The sequence below is a fragment of the Physeter macrocephalus genome, chromosome 21 (assembly GCF_002837175.3).
Source record: "Physeter macrocephalus isolate SW-GA chromosome 21, ASM283717v5, whole genome shotgun sequence".
Classification (NCBI taxonomy): domain Eukaryota; kingdom Metazoa; phylum Chordata; class Mammalia; order Artiodactyla; family Physeteridae; genus Physeter; species Physeter macrocephalus.
The window spans coordinates 36566617-36589413 of NC_041234.1; the positions used below are offsets into that span (position 1 = coordinate 36566617).

At 36.3% G+C, this 22797-nt stretch overlaps 1 protein-coding gene and 1 pseudogene across 2 annotated transcripts in view; both read left to right on the plus strand.

The window, feature by feature from the left end:
• Positions 1–22797, plus strand: part of KLF8 (KLF transcription factor 8) — a 370714-nt gene that overhangs the window by 301502 nt on the left and 46415 nt on the right. The window contains exons 1-2 of one of the 2 annotated variants that reach the window (XM_024117399.1): positions 6065–6106; positions 15396–15469. In XM_024117399.1, the coding sequence (XP_023973167.1) occupies positions 15398–15469 (72 nt within the window). In that variant the 5' untranslated portion in view covers positions 6065–6106; positions 15396–15397. Of the gene's footprint in view, positions 1–6064; positions 6107–15395; positions 15470–22797 lie in introns of those variants that run through there. The other variant, XM_024117400.2, reaches the window with a different exon arrangement.
• On the plus strand, positions 2357–3156 carry LOC112062594 (transcription factor Spi-C-like; annotated as a pseudogene).

Genomic DNA, 22797 nt, shown 5'->3' on the forward strand with positions numbered 1-22797 from the left:
TTAATCCTTTGTCAGTTGCTTCATTTGCAAATATTTTCTCCCATTCTGAGGGTTGTCTTTTGGTCTTGTTTATGGTTTCCTTTGTTGTGCAAAAGCTTTTAAGTTTCATTAGGTCCCATTTGTTTATTTTTGTTTTTATTTCCATTTCTCTAGGAGGTGGGTTATGATTGGGATGATTGACCTAGATGATCAATCATCTAGTACAGTTGTCATCTCATTACTAAGTAGAGTGTGAATGAATAACATTGTCATATCAGGTTCATTAGTTTATCCAAAGATGATGTGAAACCTTGTTTGATGTACTTTCTGATTCTCATATAATAATGTGTTCAGTTCAGGTTGTATAGCTGAAGTTGGGTTTTTGTTGTATTTATTGTCCCCAACTCAGCTTTATAATCTAGCCTCAGTTTTCTTACATCTAAAATAATACAGTAATCTGTGATTATAAATAATGTAAGTAAAACATTGGACTCTGTACCTAACTTCTAATACATATTTCTTAAGTGGAGGGTCTCATCATTTTGTTACTTAGAGTAGTTTATTTTATTTAAACGTTGTTTGGTTTTTGGAAAAAAGGAAGGTAATTCAGTGAGACAGGAAGCTGGATTTAAAAGTCTGTAACAAGCTTGACGCTTTGTATAAAAAATTAAAGATATCTGTGTACTTAGACACAATAGATGTAATGTGGGCAAAGCAAACTCTGGAAGTATTAAACACTTTAAATTAAGGAGCTATAACCTAACTCTAGAGCCAAATCCAGGTATTTGATACCAATCCAGGTATCAAATCACTAGCATTTTGATATTTTGTTGTAACCTCAAACTCATTATTTCTAAAATAGAATCCATCATTACCCCTAGACTCTTCCCCTACCTCTCATTCAAGGCTTCTCCTTTTCATTTACCTGGTCCTGCAATTTACCATCATCATAATCTTGGTAAAGTTATTTAAACTCTGAACTTGAGTTTTCTCATCTTTGCACTGAGGATAATAGTAGAAACTACCTCATAGGGTTGCAGTAAGGAATAAATGTGCTAATTTTGTAAAGCACTTAGAAGAATGCATGATAGCGTAGTAAGAAATGGGGAAACATAGTTGTTGTGGTTCCCATATTCCATGCTCAAAATGCTGGCATCAATTCTCTTCCTCAGTTTCCCTGTCTACTTGGTTGCCAGGGACTATTTTTTTCCCCTTTGTATCTGGTGTCACTTCCTTTCTTTTTATTCTAACTACCACCACTTTAATTTAGTCCAGAGGTACAACCAATTAGCCTACAGACCAAGTACAGCCTACACATGTGTTTTGTTCCCCCTAAATTGATAAAACTTTCATTTAAAAAAAAATTTAAATTAAAAATGCATTACACAACCCTCAAAATTCGAAATATACAAAGTGATATACAATGAAGAGTCTCCCTCCTAGTCTTGTTCCCTGGTTGCCTCAGACAACTAAAGTTATCTGTTTATTGGAAATTCTTCCACAGACATTTTATGCATATCAAACAAATGAGTATTTTTTCTCCCCCTTTCCTTTCATACACAGATAGTAACACACTCTGCATATTGTTCTACACCTTGCTTTGTCTACTTAAAAATATACTTTGGAGACCTTTCCATATCTGTATGTAAAGAAATATCTCATTCTCTTGTGTGACTGCATAGTTTCTCACTATATGGATGAGCCACAATTTATTTAAACAGTTTTTCTATTGAATGCCATTTAAGATATTTACAAACTTTTGCAGTGTTGTTTGTAATAACAATAAAAACTTTATAAGTATGTGTATTAGTCTGCTAGGGCTGCCATAACAAAACACTATATAGACTGGGTGGCTTAAACAACAGAAATTTATTTTCTTACAGTTCTGGGGACTGGAAGTCAGAGATCAGGGTACCAGCATGATCAGGTTCTGGTGAGGGCCCTCTTCCTGGCTTTCAGATGGCTGCCTTCTCCCTGTGTGCTCATATGACCTCTTCTTTGTGCTCCTGGAGAAAGAGAGTGAGCTCCCTGATGTCTCTTCTTATAAGGACACTAATCCCATTGGAGGAGGACCCTACCATTATGACCTCATTTAACCTTAATTACTTCCATAAAAGCCTTATCTCCAAATACAGTCACACTGAAGGTTGGGAGTTCAACATATGAATTTGGGGAGGGACACAATTCAGTCTGTAGCGGTATGTCAATTTGCCCAGACCCACACTTTTAAAAAATGGTTGATTGCCAATATTTAAAAAATCATACTTTGAAGGGTCTTGCCGACCTGCGCTTCAGAGGGGAAGTTATTTCCACCTGGAGTATACCTAAATGTTAGATTGGCCTCTGATGGACAGAATTGTCAATTTATTAATGAAGCATGGCTTGTTTTGAACAAGACAAGTTGGGTCAAGCATTTGAAGATGCTTTTGAAGTACTGAGGCAACATTCAACTGGTGATCTTCAGTACTCCTCAGATTACAAAAATTACCTGGCTTTCATCAACCACTGTTCTCATGTCAGAGGAAATTCCAACAGTTATGGTGTGCTGCCCACATAGGAACAGGTCTACAATTGGAGAACAGTAATAAACAGTGCTGCGGACCTCTACTTTGAAGGAAATATTCATCAGTTTCTTCAGAATATCCCTGAAAACCAGCTGGTGCAATCTACTCTTCTCCCACAAAAGAGAGGAAAAGGCAGGAAGACGCTCCGACTGCTTGAATACCTTCATGAATCCCTGTGTAATCCCGAGATGGATCTTGTATTCAATGGATAGATCAAACCAAAGGCATCTTTCAGTTTGTATCAAAAAACAAAGAAAAAGTTGCCCAATTTGGGGGGAAAAGAAAAGGCAACCGGAAGACCATGACTTACCAGAAAATGGCCAGAGCACTGAGGAATTGTGAAAGAACTGGGGAAGTCATCAAAATCCGGAGAAAGTTAACTTACCAGTTCAGTGAGGCCATTCTCCAAAGACTGTCTCCATCTTACTTCTTGGAAGAAGAGATCTTCTACTCACAGTATGTTCAACCTGATCAAGGATACCTCAGTTTAAATAACTGGAATGCATATTATAATTATACATACACCACTTACCATGATCTAAGTCACACTGGTTGCAAAATATACTCTCATATATCAAAACTTTCTAGCATCAGAAATCCCTACAAGTTTTAGGATTTTTCTCTGAAAACAAATACTGAAAAACAAAACAAAAAACCCAAACTTAATTATTGCTATCTTTTATGGAGTAGCATATAATCTATACTAACTTGGTGAAAAATTTTGCCAGTGAACAACTTTAAAATGATCAAGTCCCGTTTGAAAATATAGACTAAATGTCCTTCCTTTTACTATTGTCTATGTAATACTTACTTCTAGATTAATAATGCTAGTGGAGATGCTTTGATTTACATATTATTGAAACAATATTTTCCTGTCATACACTCAGCCAAAAAAAATCATTCTAACATGTATCCAACAGCTTTAGCAACAAAACAAAAAAATGATTGCCTGTGATAGTGTTCCTGCTAAATTACATTCATGACTTTAAAAATTTCAGTGACTAAAACTAGAACTACCATATGATCCAGAAATTCCACTCCTGGGTATACATCCAAAGAAAATGAAAACACTAATTTGAAAAGATATATGCACCCCAATATTCACAGCTGCATTTTTTTTGTTGGCCACACTGCACAGCTTGTGGGATCTCAGTTCCCCGACCAGGGATTGAACCCAGGCCTTTGCAATGAAAGTGCAGAATCCTAACCACTAGACTACCAGGGAACTCCCATAGCAGCATTATTTATAATAGCCAAGATATGGAAGCAACCTAAGTGTCCACCAACAGATGAATGGATAAAGAAGATGTGGTATATATACACAATGGAGTACTATGCAGCCATTAAAAAAGAGTGAAATTTTGTCATTTGCAACAACATGGATGGACCTGGAGGGTAGTATGCTTAGTGAAATAAGTCAGGGAGAGAAAGACAAATACTGTATGTTATCATTTATATGTGGAATCTAAAATTGAAACAAATGAATATAACAAAATAGAAACAGACTTAAAGATATAGAGTACAAATTAGTTACCAGTGGGGGGAAGCAACGAGGGAGGGGGCAAGATAGGGGTGGAGGATTAAAAGGTACAGACTACTATGTATAAAATAAATAAGATACAAGGATGTAATGTACAGCACAGGGAATATAGCCAATATTTTATAATAGCTTTGAATAGAGTATAAACTAGAAAAATATTGAATCACTATGTAGTACACCTAAAACTAATATAATATTGTACATCTGAAACTAATATTGTAAATCAACTATATTTCTATAAAATAAATAAATAAAAAGTTAAATGTAAAAACTTAAAAAAAAATTAAAAATCATACTTTACTTAAAACTCTAGAATTCCAGCTTCTCTTACATAATCAGAAGATACCAACCCATATTCCCTCTTGTCAACAATTGCCTGGAGTTGGTGAACTGCTTCCTCCTTTCCCTTTTAGACAGGACATGTATTCTCAGTTCACCGTATTTCCTATCTGGCCTAGGTGATCTTAACCTGCCTGACCCCTCTAGGTATTGAGTTTGTGACACTTATGTAAGCTCTTACCACGATACACATAAAGTATTCCAATAGCTTCTAGTTCTACCTTGGTTCTTTTGCTTTCTCTATTCTGTAGACCACTGCCTGAATATGTTCTCTAAAACACATTTTAAAAATTATGCCACTTTCCTTTACTCCACAATCATTTACTGGGTGCCTGCAAAGTTCCAGGCATTATGCTAGAAGCTGGGGTTAGAGTAGTGAACAATTTAGATGGGACCCTTGCCTTCACAGACTGTATAGTCTACTCTTCCTCTCATCTGGATTTCCTTTCTGGCTCTTCTTGACCAATCTTAGTTCCTCAAGGCTGACCTCACCAGAGACCATTTCTTTGGAATTTTTTCTGACTATACTACTTTCAGTTATCTCCTCTTGTAATTAATGTTCCTAGCTTCAAATCATAATTAAGCACTTTAGCATCTATTATCTTGTAATATTTGGTTGTTATTGTTTTATGCACAGTTATGTCTCACTACATAGACTTGGGAGCTCAGATCTCTACAGGGCCCAATAAAATCACAGAAGCATGTCTTGTATAAAGGGGGCAGCCATTTATCAACTCCAGGTAATTTTTCTCTTGTGCCAATGTAGAGTCCATGTTGTAAGATCTCTCAACTTTTTCAGAAAAGCAAGAAATGGAATTTTAAAAAAATATGTATGTATGTATTTAGTTATTTGGCTGTGTCAGGTCTTAGTTTTGGCATGTGGGATCTTTCATTGCAGTGTGCAGGCTCTTCACTGTGGTGTGTGGGCTTCCCTCTAGTTGTGGCACGTGGGCTCAGTAGTTGCAGCACACAGGCTCCAGAGTATGAGGGCTCAGTAGCTGTGGCACGCGGGGTCTCTAGTTGTGGCGCACGGGTTCTAGAGCGTGCGGGCTTAGTTGACCCGAGACATGTGGGATCTTAGTTCCCTGACCAGGGATCTTACTCATGTCCCCTGCATTGGAAGGTAGAGTCTTAACCACTGGGCCACCAGGGAGGTCCCAAGAAATGGAGTTTTTTTAAAAAAGAAATCTGGGAACATATGTATATGTATAACTGATTCACTTTGTTGTAAAGCAGAAACTAACAAACCATTGTAAAGCAATTATACTCCAATAAAGATGTATTTTTAAAAAAAGAAAGAAATCTGCTTTTAAGGGAGAATGTGAAAGAAGAGAAAAGAATATATATGTAAAAAAAGAATATATATATATAATATATATATATAACTGAATCAGTTTGCTGTACACCTGAAACTAACACAACATTGTAAATCAACTATATTTCAATAAAAAATTAAAAATAAATAAATATAGGGGTGAGGGAAAATAAAAGATTATCAGCTAATTTGATTTTATTTTTTAACATCGCAGTGAGAACCAGACCAGCATCTGCAGTGGGCTGCCAATTTTCTCTATCTGACCTACACTGCAAAACTCCCGGAATGTAGAGACCAGGTGGAAGCTTGGTACTATCTGCTCCCCTTCTCGTATATATACACAGTATCTACTACAGCGTTGGCTGTTTAGTAAGTTATCTATAAAGACTTGGTTATCATCAGTAAGTTCCTCTTTAAGTCAACTGTAATCTCCAATAATAATATAGAAGTTCTGTTTTCTCCTAATACCTAACATGTGCTTTGAAGGCAATTATCAGGACAGCCTTCCTTTCCCTTACTTCCTTTCTTCCAAATATAACCATCCAAATTCCTTGACCTAGCTCCATTATTTTTCTTTTTTAAAAATTTATCATTTATTTCTCTAGAGTTTCTTTCATTCTTTTCTGCAATTCTCTTCCATTTCATTTCCCTTGAAATACAAACACAAACAAGGTACAATATCCTCAGAAAGGTCTTCACAATGCTGAACAGAGACTTAACTTTTATTTATTGGGGGCTGATTATTCCAGCTCTGTTGTCTCTTTCTGTGCTGTCAATGATTTAGCTGTTTCATCTTCAATTAGAATAAGAATGTGTGATGTGAATCTATTCATTTTCTTATTTTAAAATCTAGTTCTGATAAATATGTACAATATAGCTCCTCCAGTTTTTTTGTAGCGAGATCCTAGAATCAATATGGAGCCTTGAAAATAACAATAATTATTATTGTTATTGGTACCTTCATTTACATGACCTCTGCGGGTCCTATAAATTGAGATAGCCCAGGACTCTTATAGTACTTGGTGCTCTTGAGCCAGGTAGCTCAGGAAGTGAGTTGAGAGACCATTCAAAAGAGAAAGTCTCTGCCCTTAAGCACTGTACTAAGCATGGGCAAAGACCACTGTGTTGTACATTCTTTTTGATTGCTGCAGTGGCACCATGTTTAATTTGTTGGAGGAGACTGTTGCATGAAACAATAGTATAAAGTAATGAAGTGGATTGCATGAGATTTTACATGATGGTGCAGAGCAGTGAGCTTGTATTGCTGTGGCTTTTTGTCCTTTTTCTAAACCAGTGCCTCAGTGCCAAGCTGGAGCTCTGTATTCCTAGAGGTTTTGTCTGATGATTAACATCACAGTTAGTGAGAATCTTTTAATATTCTTTTCAGATGTTCAATAGTAGAGCATACTGCTAATGTATAAAAAATTTCCAGTATTATTATTTTCAACATCATCAAACTATTTCAAAGTGCGGGATAGTAGCAATTACTTTAAGGGAGAAAAAGAGTGTTGCTATCAGACATCATCCCTGGATTCAAATCCCAGTAATTTACCAGCTATGTGACCTTGGGATTACTTAATTTCTCTGAGTCTGTATTTCTTATTGTGCATAATGGAATCAACAGTAGTACCTACCTCACAGAGATTGTGAAAATTAAATATGTCCCTTTGGAAATGCTGTAGGAATGAAATGATATCTGGGATTTGCCTAAAAGTAGCCATTGAGGTGGAGGAGTGAGTTGGGAGTACAAATGAAACAAGATTTTCCATGAACTGAAAATCACTGAAACTGGGAATAGGTGGGAACAGGTACATGGGATTCATCTTTACTTTTGTATGCATTTGTGATCATACAAAATAAAAAGTTGTGTTTATTTTTTAATGCTGTAGGAGTGAACTCAATTTTGCTTAATGGTTTGTGGAGAACTTAATTGTCTTTCTTGATATCAGCTTCACAGATTAAGCAGAAACTTGGAAAACTATAGCTCTTTCATCTATGTCCTTTGTTGTATATCATAGAGTGTTATGGAAGAGACCTGAAAAGGGCTAAGTAGTTTACTCAAAATGACACTCCTAGATAACAGTGAACGAGAACCCAGGTCTCCAGCTCCTAGGTAAAAAATTTTCCCATTGTTCATGCTGCTTTCTTTAACTATAGCACTTTTAACATAAGTTCTATCAGTTTCTTGCATGTAAGATTATTTTTTAAAAAATAAATTTACCTGTTTGATGGAAGACAAGGGAACTAGTTCTAGAAATCTGAGGTTAATTTATACAATACTTTTAAATCTGTTCTTTCAGTTGATCCTCTCAATGATACTGTGAGGTTCACAGTGATCTTGTGAGCAAGAATTATTTCTACTTTCTGTATTAAGTGATGGGACTTGTCCAAAGTTATTCAAAAATTTGGTAATTAAACTACAACTAAAACTCAGGCCTGAAGTTCATTGAACCTCAAATCCACTAGTTTTAGACATTTATAATAATTCCCTTTAGCTTTCATCTTTTCCAGAATCAAGAATCTTAATCTCTAACACATTCCGGGGTGATTTTTCTTTCATGCATATTTGGGTTTCTCTGTGGAAAAGAAAATGGAGTTTAACATCAGCATCTCAGGGGAATGAAAGTGGCTAAAAGCACTGGAAGGCTTGCAGGTGATCCTGTAGAACATGAACTCATGTGAGAATGGAGATAAACATATCAAAATTCATAAGATTAGGTATTGTGAGTGGTTTGGATCTTTAAAATGTGACTGTATGTATTGTACATATTTTAATGTACTTTAGTTTTGGATTTTCTGACAAAAGTTTCCTAAAAACTTATATGGAGATTTCACATTTACACCTTATAAAGAATTTTTATGTGTTATCACGATGGTCTTCATAACAACCCTCTGAGGGGTAGGGCCAAGCTGATGTATCTCTATTTTGCAGATGAGAAAACTGAGGCATGGAAAAGTCAAATGGCTTGCCCAAAGTCATACACCTCTTTCCTGGTGTTTCTTATCACCTTACCTTTTTATTACCTCACATTACTTCACTACTTCAAGCTTAGCTGGCTATTGTAGTAATGATTCAATACTCAGTTTCTTTCTTTCACGTGGTATGTGCTGTCAGTCTTCACTTTTTTTGTGGTAATATGTTCTTTCCTCTTAAATTCATGTGTTTTTTTCTAACATTTCAGTTGCCCCTACTTTAATCTCGCTCAGGAAAGCTGAGAAAACAAGCTGCAGGCATTTCTTGTCTTGGAGCCACTTCTGAGTACCTGCTCTGGTGGTGATTCCTATACTTTGGACTAAGTACCTCAGACACCCTCCAGATTTTGTGTATGTTGAGACTCTTGAATAGAAAACTCATGGTGAGCTACCTGCTGAGATGCCACAAGTGGAGGCTCTTTGAGTTTGGGTTTTCCAGTCGTTCCTATGGTGATAGGTATGACCCTGTTTGGAAGAAATGAGAGAAAATGGAGGATCTTGCAATCTCCTTTTATTAAGTTTTTTTTTTCTAGCAACCGTTTACCCCCCATTATGTAATCTTCAAGCAAATGTTGAGAGATCTCACTGGCACCAAGGTCATGGAGCATTATAGCTTCATTATAGCTCTAGACTGCTGAGGTTCATATCTCAGTTCTACCATTTACTAGCTGGGTGATTTGGCGATAAGCTACCTCATCTCTCTGTCTCAGGTTCCTCGTTTAAAAAATGGGGAAATAATGTGCCCACTCCTATAATTATGAGGATTAAATGAGCTAATATAAGTATTTTTTCTTTTAGCAGCACTGTACCTAGCACATAGTAAGTACTCAATGACTGTTGGTAATTATTGTTCTTTTACCACCATTCTATTGTTAATGTCATGCTCAGAGTAGACTCAATCTTGAAGGTTTTCCCAGAGACCCATTGTAAAACTCTCTATTCCCCTGAAAGTTATATAATTAAACTGTCTGAAAATATATGTTTATCTAGTTGTCCTTTAGTTACCTTTTTCTAATATAAAAGACATAAGAAATACTCTTTTACAAATACCTATAATCTCAAAACACTAAAACATTGATTTTCATTTTTCAAGCAGTTCCAGAATTTCTTATGGGTCAGAGGCTGAAAGTGAATGATTTCTCAAGTTCTTCCAAAATAATTGACTTGTTGTCCTTAAACTTGTTTTTCTTTTAGCAAGCAGTTTTCTAGAAAGAAGTTGCTCACCAGATTTGGGATATTAGAAAGTAGTTAGGGAGCACTGTAATTTGAGTTAGAGGATAACAGTTCCGGTTCTGACTCCATCACTGCTAAACTGTGTGACATTGGTCCTCCAAATTCATTATCTGTAAAATGGGAATGATATATGAAAGCTGTCTATTTCCCTACTGCAAAGCTATGTAGATGCACATGAGGGATTATTATTTGTATTGTCAAAATGCTCTGTCTTGTTAAGTACTAGGTACCTTCATAGGTCAGTGTCAGGATTCCCAAAGTTTGCTTTCTTTTGTATTGATAGTTGTAGGCTCCAGTGACTCTGCTTTGCTTCCCTCCTTATAGGCTTAACTTCTCACTTCATCCCTAGACCCTTTTTTCCTCCTCAGTGCTGGCCAAAGAGTGGGAGGTGTTCTTACTAGTCAGTCACCTGCTCCTGTCCCTTGGAGGCACTGTTCACTTTCATAAAACTAGCAGGTCACTGTGGAAAACAGTGGGTAACAAAATAAACTTCGAACATGACAAAGGTAGTATAATCTTATGAAATTTCTATGGTCCTGGTCCCTGGAGCATCGCTTGTGAGGTTCTACATATATGAGACGTTGACCTGCTGTGGATAAGGCTCAGTCCTCCTCTCTCTCACCTCCTTTATTTCCTCCTCCAGTACTCCCTTCCTTAGAAGAAGGACCAGAAAGTCCAGCTTCTAGACTTTTTTGGGGGTTTTTTTGCGATGCCACTCGGCATGTGGGATCTTAGTTCCCCACCCAGGGATTGAACCCCGTGACCCCACCACCACCACCACCCTGCAATGGAAGCACGGAGGCTTAACCACTGGACTGCCAGGACAGTCCAAGAAAGTCCAGCTTCTAGACACAAAGGCTTGAAGAGCCAATTCAAGTAGAATAATGATTATTATCTCAAGTAGGTAACTTGCATTTCTGAAGCTCTCCTGACTGTGTGATTCACATCTCAGTGGCCCAGGACATAACCTAACCCCCTTTGGGTATTTCCTGACCAATTATCTCACAGTTTCTGAGCAGCTGTCTAGTCTCAGACACTTAGAATAGCAACTCCAACTCTAGAGAAAAGCAAAAGGTTTATAAAGCCCTTTTAAAAAAAACCTGAGCTTTCTTTAACTGTTCTGTAAGCCCTAATTTCCTTCTGTTTTACATTTTGTCTGGCAAAATATTAAACATTTTTTTTAAAGAGAATCTTATACACCTTCCTGATAGCTTTCCCTTTACTCATTTTTACCAACATTTAAAATGTTATCCTGGGTTATCTAATGGCCATTCCAATCGGCTGTTCTACGGAGAGTACGTTAACCAGAAATGGCTGAGACATTCCTAATTGTCAGCTATCCTCCTTGTGCCATTTGACTAAAATATTTGTGATATGGGTGGGACAAAAAGTATTTTTCAGACTCCTTGATTATTGCTATTAAATAATATTAATATTATTTTATATTATAATACTTTTGCCATTAAATAACCATTCTTATTCCCATGATCATTCATTCACCGGACATTAGCACATTGTATGGAGGAAGTACTCTGCTAAAATAAAGGGATACAGAGAAGAACAAGATGAGGTAACTATTGTGGGGCTCACCTTATGGTAAGGGAAACAGACAATGCCTTTCTGCCAGGTACTGTTTTAAACATTTGAACACATATTAAACTGATAAATCCTATGAGCTGGTACTATTATTATTCCCATTTTATAGTTGAGGGAACAAAGGAAAACTTGCCCAAAGTCTTATTGTTAAGAAGTCGCAGAACCAGGATATGACCCTAGGCAATGTGATGTATGGACTAGAAGGGGAAGTGACTGGGAGAAGAAGGTCTAGGTTTAAGAGATATTTCTGAAGTAGAATTTATGCTGCTGATAACCAATTGGCTGGAGATGGAGAGAGAAGGGTCAAAGGTGACTGAACCTCAGTCACTGAGACTGAGAATGTGTTGATACTGGTGCTAAACACTTTAGATTGTAAATATAGGAGGTGGAGAAGGTTTGTAAGCATGTTGAGTATAAACAACCTGTCTGATTCCTAGGAGTTATTCTTCTGGGCCAGAGAGATTCTGGCCATCAACAATAATAATTGTGGTGATGATAGCAATAGCTAATTATATCGAAAACTTTTTATATGCCAAGAACAATTTTAAGTGAGTTTACATGTACTAATCCATAGAATCCTCATATTAACCCTATTAAATCAGTGTCATTTCCCCTACCTCTAGGCAGGTAGAGAAACTGAGGTTCACAGGGGCTAAACATCTTGTCAAAGTCACTCTGCTTCCTCAACCCTGTTGTTTCATAATCCATAGGAATTGAGGAAGACCAGATAGGAGAGGGCTCTTGTAAGTTGTCCTGGCTAGAAATAACAAGGCTTAGTTGAACCCACATCCCCTGCATTGGAAAGTGGATTCTTAACCACTGAACCACCACCAGGGAAGTCCCCTCCCCTCCTTCTTAAAATCAGAAAAGACTGCCCTCTCTGGCATCTAATACTTCACAGTTAATTACACCTCAAACATCTCTCATACATAACCTCTCTAATGTTCTTTTATTCTTTCCCACTCTTGTACAACTCCTGTACTTGAGAAAACACACTTCATTCTCCTTTTCTGTCACTCATCAAAAACTTTCAGAAATGTATTGAACACCTACCATGTGCCAGACACTATTCTAAGCCCTTGAAATACATCACTGAAAAAAAATCAAAGATGAAAATCTCTGACTTCAAAGAGCTTACAGTCTAATGGAAATTAGAGTTTTCTGCATCTGCCTTCTAGTGTGCTTATTCCTTACTATGATTCTTCCTTCATTAACCCTAACTCCTACCCCTAAAGAGGATTCATAGAAGCCTTAGGGCTCTGCAGAGAAAATTTTAAATCTTTTTATTTTAAGTTGAGGCTTAGAAAAAAAAATGCCTTGACAAAGATTATAGGATATAATTCCTGGGCATCTAACTCCCAGGTCAGTGCTCTCTGCCATACTTGCTGACTCTCCATGTCTGGTTGACCCAGATCGAAAACTGATAACAATGTGCCTAGTATAACCTCTGACACATAGTAATTTGCATTAATATTTAGTGAATGATGAATGTATATGTGAGCAGTTCTACTCATATACTTAAATTGAAGAAAAGAAATTGTGTTTTGAGATAAAATTGGAGATATTTTAGAGTGTCAGAATTCTCCAAATTCTTTGATAGTGGCTCAGAAATTTTCCTCATAATCTCAATAGAAGATTCATTGTGTGTTATTGCCTATCTAATTATCTAATTAGAACTGGTTTCCTCAATTCCTGACTGTTAATAAATAAAGGAATTATTTATATGTTTATCTTTTACTTTTTTCTGTGACTGTATTATAATTTGTATCCTTGCAGGTTGTTTATTTGCTGTGTTTTAACTGCATTAGGTCTTTTTTTTCTGATTCATTTAATGAAAAGCACTTAACTAAAAAAACAAAAAAATTAAAAACACTAAAAAAAGTAGCACAAAAAAGAAAATCACAAAAATTCACTGAAATACTAAATACAGGAATGTAGAAATCAACAAAATAGAATAATACAAGAAAATCGTGTTTATTCTAGAAATGTACACGTGGTTCAATATTGAGAAATTTATTATAAGTTCATAGTCATAGACTAAAGGATAAAACTGCTATTTTTACCTCCTAATAGATTTCAAATGACATTTGATAAAATGTAACTATATTTCTTTTAAAACATGCATATATAGAACATGGTAATTTAAGTAAAGAGAGATTTTTTTTATCATCTTTATTGGAGTATAATTTCTTTACAATGGTGTGTTAGTTTCTGCTTTACAACAAAGTGAATCAGCTATACACATACATATGTTACAAATTCTTAGAAATGCACAACCTGCCGAGACTGAACCAGGAAGAAATAGAAAATATGAACAGACCAATCACAAGCACTGAAATTGAAACTGTGATTAAAAATCTTCCAACAAACAAAAGCCCAGGACCAGATGGCTTCACAGGAGAATTCTATCAAACATTTAGAGAAGAGCTAACACCTATCCTTCTCAAACTCCTCCAAAATACAGCAGAGGGAGGAGCACTCCCAAACTCATTCTATGAGGCCACCATCACCCTGATGCATTCGGTCTTAAAAAGGATATTGTGAAGTGACCTGTAAAATGAACATTTCTATGGGTAAATGTAGTTGACATCCAAAACAATTAACTGATTTATGGACTGTCTTTTGAAATGCAACCAAGTCATAAATGAGGAAACTAATTGTAATTGACTTGGAGACACTTAGTGTGATCTGAAATCTGACCAATTAAGTCAAAAGCAAGCTATGAATTAATCTTTTTTACCCTATGTTTTCGTCTCTGATGAGATTAGAATGTAGATAAATCAAAGGAAATCTGGTTGAAGAGGTGCTGGTAGGTACTAATGATGGAAATGATTGTGATGTTGTAGGGCAGCTGAATGAAGCCACCAAGTGTTTACTTTCGTAAGAGGAAAAAGTAAACACTTGGTGGCTTCATTCAACTGCTCTACTCCATAACAATCATTTCCTTAACTTGGGATTTCTTGTTTTCTTTAATTAACAGTAATCTTTGGATGTTCCAACTACCTGCCCTTTGTTGCAAAACTCTTATATATCCTAGCTCCCCCCTCATCTCCTCAGAGCAGTTCTCTCAGGGTTACTTGAGATGCTGCCTCCTGGGCTTGAAGTCTTAAAATTTCCTGCCAAATAAAACATAACTAACAACTTTTAGGTTGTGAGTATTTTTTAGTTGAATATATATATATATATATATATATATATATATATATATATATATGGAGAGAGAGAGAGAGAGAGAACTGAATCACTGTGTTGTACACCTGAAACTAACATGACATTGTAAATGAACTATACTTCAATTAAAGAAAACTGAAAAAAAGAAAATAAAAACAAAGTAAAAAAGAGGAAAAAGTATCTAAAAAGGAAATTTAAAATTTCTTATATTAACCTCACTTGGCTTGTATGTTTAAGAGAAATAGGAAGATAAAATGCTTCTTTAGAGAGATTCGACGCTGATGTGTAAGCAAGTTCATTAGGGTAAATATCCACACAGGAGCATGGAACTCTTTAGAATGAGAACTAGGCCAGGAAGGGGAGGATTCTGGAAACTATGTAGCTATGATGATATTCCTGTGAAGGTAGTGCTAGTTGGAGATGTTGGAAGAAACAGATTCATGTGCATACAGGATGTGAGAGGAGGATGCAGCTAATATTGTTGGGGACCAGTCAGAGCTATCTTGGTGAGTAGAATATGTAAATTAGAGTGTTGTCCAAATACTGACTTCTCAGTATCTAGTAAGTCCTGAAAAATAATGTTCATAGAATACTAACAGGAGTAACCAGGGGTAAATGGCATACTGTATGCATATAGTGGGTTAGATTTTATTTTTAAATTGTCTTTCCCTTGATTCTTTTCCAGATATGGATCAACTCATAAACAACTTGGAGGTCCAACTTAATTCAGAAGGTGGCTCAATGCATATATTCAAACAGGTCAGTTATCAAGAAAATGAGATACTAATATTGAGCCATAATAGTGTTGAGTATCTGGTAATTGTCATAGAGCTGAAGCTCATTTTTCTTTCTAACAACATGTTGGGAGCTGAGAAGGGGTGAATGAAGGGAGGTTTCCAGGAGGTAACTGGATGCCTGGGTTTCTGGTTCAAATAGGGAGTAAATCTGGCGTAAAAGAAGCATAGCCTTTAGGATCAAGGCTATAGGGACAAGATTAGACACTTCGTAGACAAGAGCAGTCATTTATCTAGCAGTAGTCCATATTTTGGGCACTCTGAAGACTAAATGCAATGTCTTATTTAATCCTCACAATAACTGTTGGTTAGTGTGTTAGTCAGGGATCTCCAGATAAACAGAACCACCAGAATGTGTATTTCTCAATTTCTCTCTATCTATAGATATACATAAAATATGTATCTATCTATATCTGTCTACTCTATATCTATCTGTCTATAAATATATAATTAATATATATATTATATATAAATATATATCTTTACATGTAAAATAAAATATATCTATATCTATAGATCTATCCAAATATATCTATATCTATCTACCTATCTACCTATCTATAAAGAATTTTTAAATATTTATTTTATTGAATTATAGTTGATTTACAATGTTGTATTAATTTCTACTGTACAGCAAAGTGATTCAGTTATATATATATATACATTCTTTTTCATATTCTTTTTTTCATTTTTTATTTTATTTTTTTTAACATCTTTATTGGAGTATAACTGTTTTACAATAGTGTGTTAGTTTCTCCTTTACAACAAAGTGAATCAGTTATACATATACATATGTTCCCATATCTCTTCCCTCTTGCATCTCCCTCCCTCCCACCCTCCCTATCCCACCCCTCTCATGGTCACAAAGCACAGAGGTGATCTCCCTGTGCTATGCGGCAGCTTCCCACTAGCTATCTAATTTACATTTGGTAGTGCATATATGTCCCTGCCACTCTCTCACTTCGTCACAGCTTACCCTTCCCCCTCCCCATGTCCTCAAGTCCATGCTCTAGTAGGTCTGTGTTTTATTCCTGTCCTACCACTAATCTCTTCATGACATTTTTTTTTCTTAGATTCCATATATATGTGTTAGCATACGGTATTTGTTTTTCTCCTTCTGACTTACTTCACTCTGTATGACAGACTCCAGGTCTATCCACCTCATTACAAATAACTCAGTTTCATTTCTTTTTATGGCTGAGTAATATTCCATTGTATATATGTGCCACATCTTCTTTATCCATTCATCTGTTGATGGACACTTAGGTTGCTTCCATGTACTGGCTATCATAAATAGAGCTGCAATGAACTCTTTTTCATATTCTTTTCCATTATGGTTTATCACAGGATACTGAATATAGTTCCCTGTGCTATATACAGTCTTTGTTTTTTATTCCTTCTATATATAATAGTTTCCATCTGCTAATCCCAAACTCCCAATCCATTCCTTCCCCACCCCCTACCCCTTAGCAACAACAAGTCTGGTCTCTATGTCCCGGATATATGCCCAGGAGTGGGATTGCAGGATCATATGGCTACTCTATTTTTAGTTTTTTTGAGGAACCTCCATACTGTTTTCCATAGTGACTGCATCAGTTTACACTCCCACCAACAATGTAGGAGGGTTCCCTTTTCTACACACCCCAGAGAGAGAAAGATTTTAAGAAATTGGCTCACATGATTATGGAATCCTAGTGTATCCAAAATCTGATGGGGTAGGCTGCCGAGCTGGAGAGCCATAGAAGATTTACAGTTCTAGTCCAAAGGCAGACTGCTGGAAGAATTTGTTCTTCCTTGGAAATCAGTGTTTGTTTATTGAAGCCTTCAAGTGATTGGATGAGACCAACCCACATTATGGAGTGTAATCTGCTTTATTCAAAATTCAATGATTTAAACATTAATCTCACCCAAAAAAACTTCTTCACAGAAACATTCAGAATAATGTTTGACCAAATATCTGGGCACCTGGCCCAGCCAAGTTGACACATAAAATTAACCATCACAGATATGTATTCTTAATGTTCCCATTTTACAGATAAGAAAGTTGTGACCTTGGGCATTCCCAGAACAAGGATTCAAAACAGATTACCTGGTTTTTACAGCTAAGCACTCTGTGTTAGATGTGGAAGTCCCATCTGGCTCAGGGTTGAGTTCTAATGTCATTGCATAAGTGAAAACCAAATACAGTCAAAATTATCCTTGAAAAATCCCATAAATTGCCTGTAAAATTGAGCATACAGTTTTGTGTATCCAGTACTGATCTGTTTCTTTACTTAAGTCACCAGATAAAGTATCTGGCTGACATTTAGGAGTCATAGTTTAGAAAAAAAAAATGTTTTTAATCATTAAATGCTTTGCCTTTGGTGTACAATTGAATTTGTTTGTTACATGTGTATATGGATGAGATGCCCTTATACTGTTTTAATGACATTAAATCCAATGTAATGTCTTATTTATCTTACTTGTAGCTGTTGCCATTTAGGAACTATTAGCACATCAAAAGTTGCTAATTATTGCAAAAAGTCTGCTGGTTGCTGGTGCTTTGTTGTAGTAAATACTAAGAGGAAGCTGAGTATAAGTGTTAGATAAAAATCCATTAAACTTGTAATAAAAAAATTCAGTGAAATGTTGTCAAGCATGTATAGCTATCTTATTTTGAAATCTCAGTACACCTAAATACAATTTGAAAAATGTTTTTCCATGTGTTAAGTAGAGTAAGGTTCCAAAATTTGAGGTCACTTTGAAATTGGTGCAATGTATAGAAAATTCTGAATAGTAGATGATCTAAGCATTTTTTGTTTGTTTGTTTCTTGCCATTTCCAAGATATCTTGTTTTTAGTAAAGCTAGGGTACTTGTGGTACATGGCCACAAAACACTAACCATGTCCCAGGCCCAGAGCTTGTGTTCTATAACAGTACAATGCTGGCAACATCTTAGTGGGCAGAAGCCTCCTAGTTTGGTTCATTACATGATTTGTTTATGTCATGAGGTAGGATCGGTGGATGGGTGTCTAGATCAGTACACACATACTGCTCTCACTTCTTTGAATTCCTACATCACCATACCATATAATGAATGAGTACTTGCTTGTCACCTGCCCTTTATTTATGGTTTCTGATTATTTCCCAGAAGTAGGATTTCTTGGAAAAAGTGTATGAGCAGATCTAAGGTTCATATTGTATCATACATATCTTCCCCCCTCCAACTTAATATTGTTAACATTTTGGCACATATTCTCACATAGTTGCATATATTCTCTCTCTTTCTCTGCCTTTCTCTCTGTGATTCTCTCCCTCTCTCTCTCTCTTTCTCACTTATTACCTTTGAAAGTAACTTACATCAAAAAACTTCAAGCCTAAATAATTCATCATGCATCACTTACAAATAATGACATTCTCCTACATAATTACATCAACACTAATACACCCAGGAAAATTAACAATGTTTCTATAATATTATCTAATTGGGTCATTCATTTCTCACTGGTTCTCAGTGACACCTTTTCCCATACCATTCTTTCTTTCTGGAATGTGTTTCAGTCAGCCTGTTTAATTTACCAAATCCCACACTTTCCGTAGGACCCAAATTCAAATTTCATCTCTTCCATAAAAAACTTTCATTGATAACCCCAACTCTCACTAATCTCTAGTGCCCTGAACTCCTGGAATGCTAAATTATCTGTATCAGTCACTCATGTGGCTCTGCTTATTATTTGTTTTCTAATTGTCAACAGCTTCATGTAAATATCTCATTTACACAGTGATATTCCTTGTCTCCCAAACTTCAATTACTTGTGTACCACATTCACAATTTCTGCCATATCCTTATCATCAATATTATTTACTTACTTAAAAAATTAGATCAGTTAAAATAAATAAATACCTATATTAGTTTTGCCCTAAGCAGTCTGGAGAATTCGGGGTTTGATGTGGGGTATTAGTTTCCTAGGGCTGCCACAACAAATTACTGCAAATTGGGTGACTTAAAACAACAGAAATTTACAGTTCTAGAGGCCACAGGTTCAAAATCAAGGTGTTGTGAGTGCCTCAAACCATCCCAAGGCTCTGGGGAAGAATCTGTTCCTTGCCTTTTCCACCTTCTGGTGGATGCAGGTGTTCTTTGACTTGTGGCCTCAGCACTCCAATGTCTGCATGCTTCTTCATATTGATTTCTTCTCTGAGTTTCTATGTGTGTCTCCTGTGTGTGTCTTTCATAAGGATATTTGTTATTGAATTTAGGGCCCACCCAAATAATCCAGGAGAATCCCCTAATCTGGGGATTAGGACATGAACATATCTTTTGGGGGAACACCATTCAGCCCACTACAATGTGTTATGTAAATACTTTTTCTAATATGTAATAAATAAATATATAACTATTTAAATAAAATAATTTATCTGTGCACCAACCAAAAACAATCTTAGGTGCTCTGAGGAAGAAAAAATGTTTCATCTTATTATCAAATACCTAATACACATATACATACTTGCATACATATGTATATGCATACATATATGCATTTCTGATCTCATTTTGCCTGGATGTAGCTGCTACTATGCTTGATACTTTTTCCCATTCCCTTTGGATTGCCTACTTCATTAGTTTGTACAAATTGATGAATTCTTTTGTCTTATAGTGCTTCATTTCCTGATGCTATTGTGATGGTGGGAAGTAAAATTTGAAATCCCTCTAGGTTTAGATGACATCTAACTTTCTAATAATATCCAACTCCATCCACCTCTCCTTTCTCTAATACCCAAACACCGGATGTCCTTATTGGAGAAGGACTGGAGATTCAGAGGGTTAAAGTGACTTTTTATTTAAACAATGAATGTGCACATATATGTGTATATGTGCATACATGTGTACCTGGGCATGAAAATGATTAGTCTAAACCCAGAGCAAAGCTGGAAGAGACCTGTGTACAAAAGCAGCTTTCCTCTTTCTGTTTGGGAGGAGCCTGAGCTTTATCTAGCGAGTGGGGGCTACTCTTCATTGCGGTGCGCGGGCTTCTCATTGCGGTGGCTTCTCTTGTTGTGGAGCACGGGCTCTAGGCACATGGGCTTCAGTAGTTGTGGCACGTGGGCTCAGTAGTTGTGGCTTGCGGGCTCTAGAGCGCAAGCTTAGTAGTTGTGGCACACGGGCTTAGTTGCTCCGCGGCATGTGGAATCTTCCCAGACCAGTGCTCAAACCCATGTCCCCTGCCTTGCCAGGCGGATTCTTAACCACTGTGCCACCAGGGAAGCCCCCTGAGTTTTATCTTATTACCATCACAATACTCCTTCCTCTCCTTTCCACCTGCTGTGCTATCTGGAGTATTTTGTTCTTTCATTTTCTTTCTAGCCTTGCCTTCCCACTTTCAAGCTCTAAATCAGAGCTCTTTTAAGCAATTGATTTCCCTGACCCTCCACCTCCCAAGGCCTTTCTACCTATCTTCATCAAATGCTCAAGAGCTTAGGTATTTGTGAAATTAACCACCTTTTCTCTGGGTTTCTTTCTAGAATTGAAGGCAGTAGATGCCTTTATCCATCTTCTGTGGTGACATATCAATAAATAACTCTTTTTTGTCAACTCAAATTGGCTTAAAGTCTGATTAGAATTCTGGAATTCTGGACATTTGAGGGGAAGGACTGTGGAAATTAAAACTTCTCTCCAAATTACCCCCAAGTTTCTGTATTTTTTTCATACCTAAGCTTCTTCATATACTCAGAAATCTTTGAAAGCTGCAGTCTGAAGTTTTAAAATAGCGAATGGTTAAAGTATTCTCTTTCTTTGAAGAGAGAGAGAGAGTTCTGTACTGACTGACTACAGAACACTTAAAACCTGAAGTCATCACTCAATATTGAAAATTAAAAGAGTTGACTTAAAGAGAAAAATCTGATGACACAGCTTTAGATCAATCATCAGATGAGTTTTCAAAGCTGTGGTAATTGTATTCAGTGAAAAGTGGAATGGGGAGCCATCTTGAGTCATCTTAGTGAGAATTCTTAAAAATCTCTGAAAGTCTAGGGCTGAAAACACTCTCACTCCTTACGTTATATCTTTTTCAGAACCTTCAAGTATAGTATGCTATGTACAAGGAGAAGGTAAACCAGATAGTCTGTGTTTTTTCTTTAACCATAAGGATAGCTATATTCAAAATATGAAAGAATTCAGACAGTATATTGAAATTCTTATTAAAATTACTTTGACCGTATTAAAAGAGAAATCTCAGTGCACACAAAAATAATTCACTATAGTAATATGTAAATATGGAATGCTTATCCTATTATGTTTTCATGTCACAAAGCAAGAAACGGTAAGGTAAACCCTGAGAGCTGCTTTCAAGCACAGTCTGTTCTCTTGAGGGAGCATACATGCAGAATACAGTATTCACAAACCAGAGAATCCTTGCTACAGGCTGGATTCACTTAGGCATAACAGCTACACTTGAAAGTGATATGGACAGAAGGAACTATGTGATTATATGCTTTGAGGAAGTTATCATTAAAACAACTGGTATCTCAATAGATGCAGAGAAAGCTTTTGACAAAATTCAACACCATTTATGATAAAAACCCTGCAGAGTGTAGGCATAGAGGGAACTTTCCTCAACATAATAAAGGCCATATATGACAAACCCACAGCCAGCATTGTTCTCAATGGTGAAAAACTGAAACCATTTCCACTAAGATCAGGAACAAGACAAGGTTGCCCACTCTCACCACTCTTATTCAACATAGTTTTGGAAGTTCTAGCCACAGCAATCAGAGAAGAAAAAGAAATAAAAGGAATCCAAATAGGAAAAGAAGAAGTAAAGCTGTCACTGTTTGCAGATGACATGATACTATACATAGAGAATCCTAAGGAGGCTACCAGGAAACTACTAGAGCTAATCAATGAATTTGGCAAAGTAGCAGGATACAAAATTAATGCACAGAAATCTCTGGCATTCTTATACACTAATGATGAAAAATCTGAGAGTGAAATTAAGAAAACACTCCCATTTACCATTGCAACAAAAAGAATAAAATATCTAGGAATAAACCTACCTAAGGAGACAAAAAACTTGTATGCAGAAAACTATAAGACACTGATGAAAGAAATTAAAGATGATACAAATAGGTGGAGAAATATACCATGTTCTTGGATTGGAAGAATCAACATTGTGAAAATGACTCTACTACCCAAAGCAATCTACAGATTCAATGCAATCCCTATCAAACTACCACTAGCATTTTTTACAGAACTAGAAAAAAAAATTTCACAATTTGTATGGAAACACAAAAGACCCCAAATAGCAAAAGCAATCT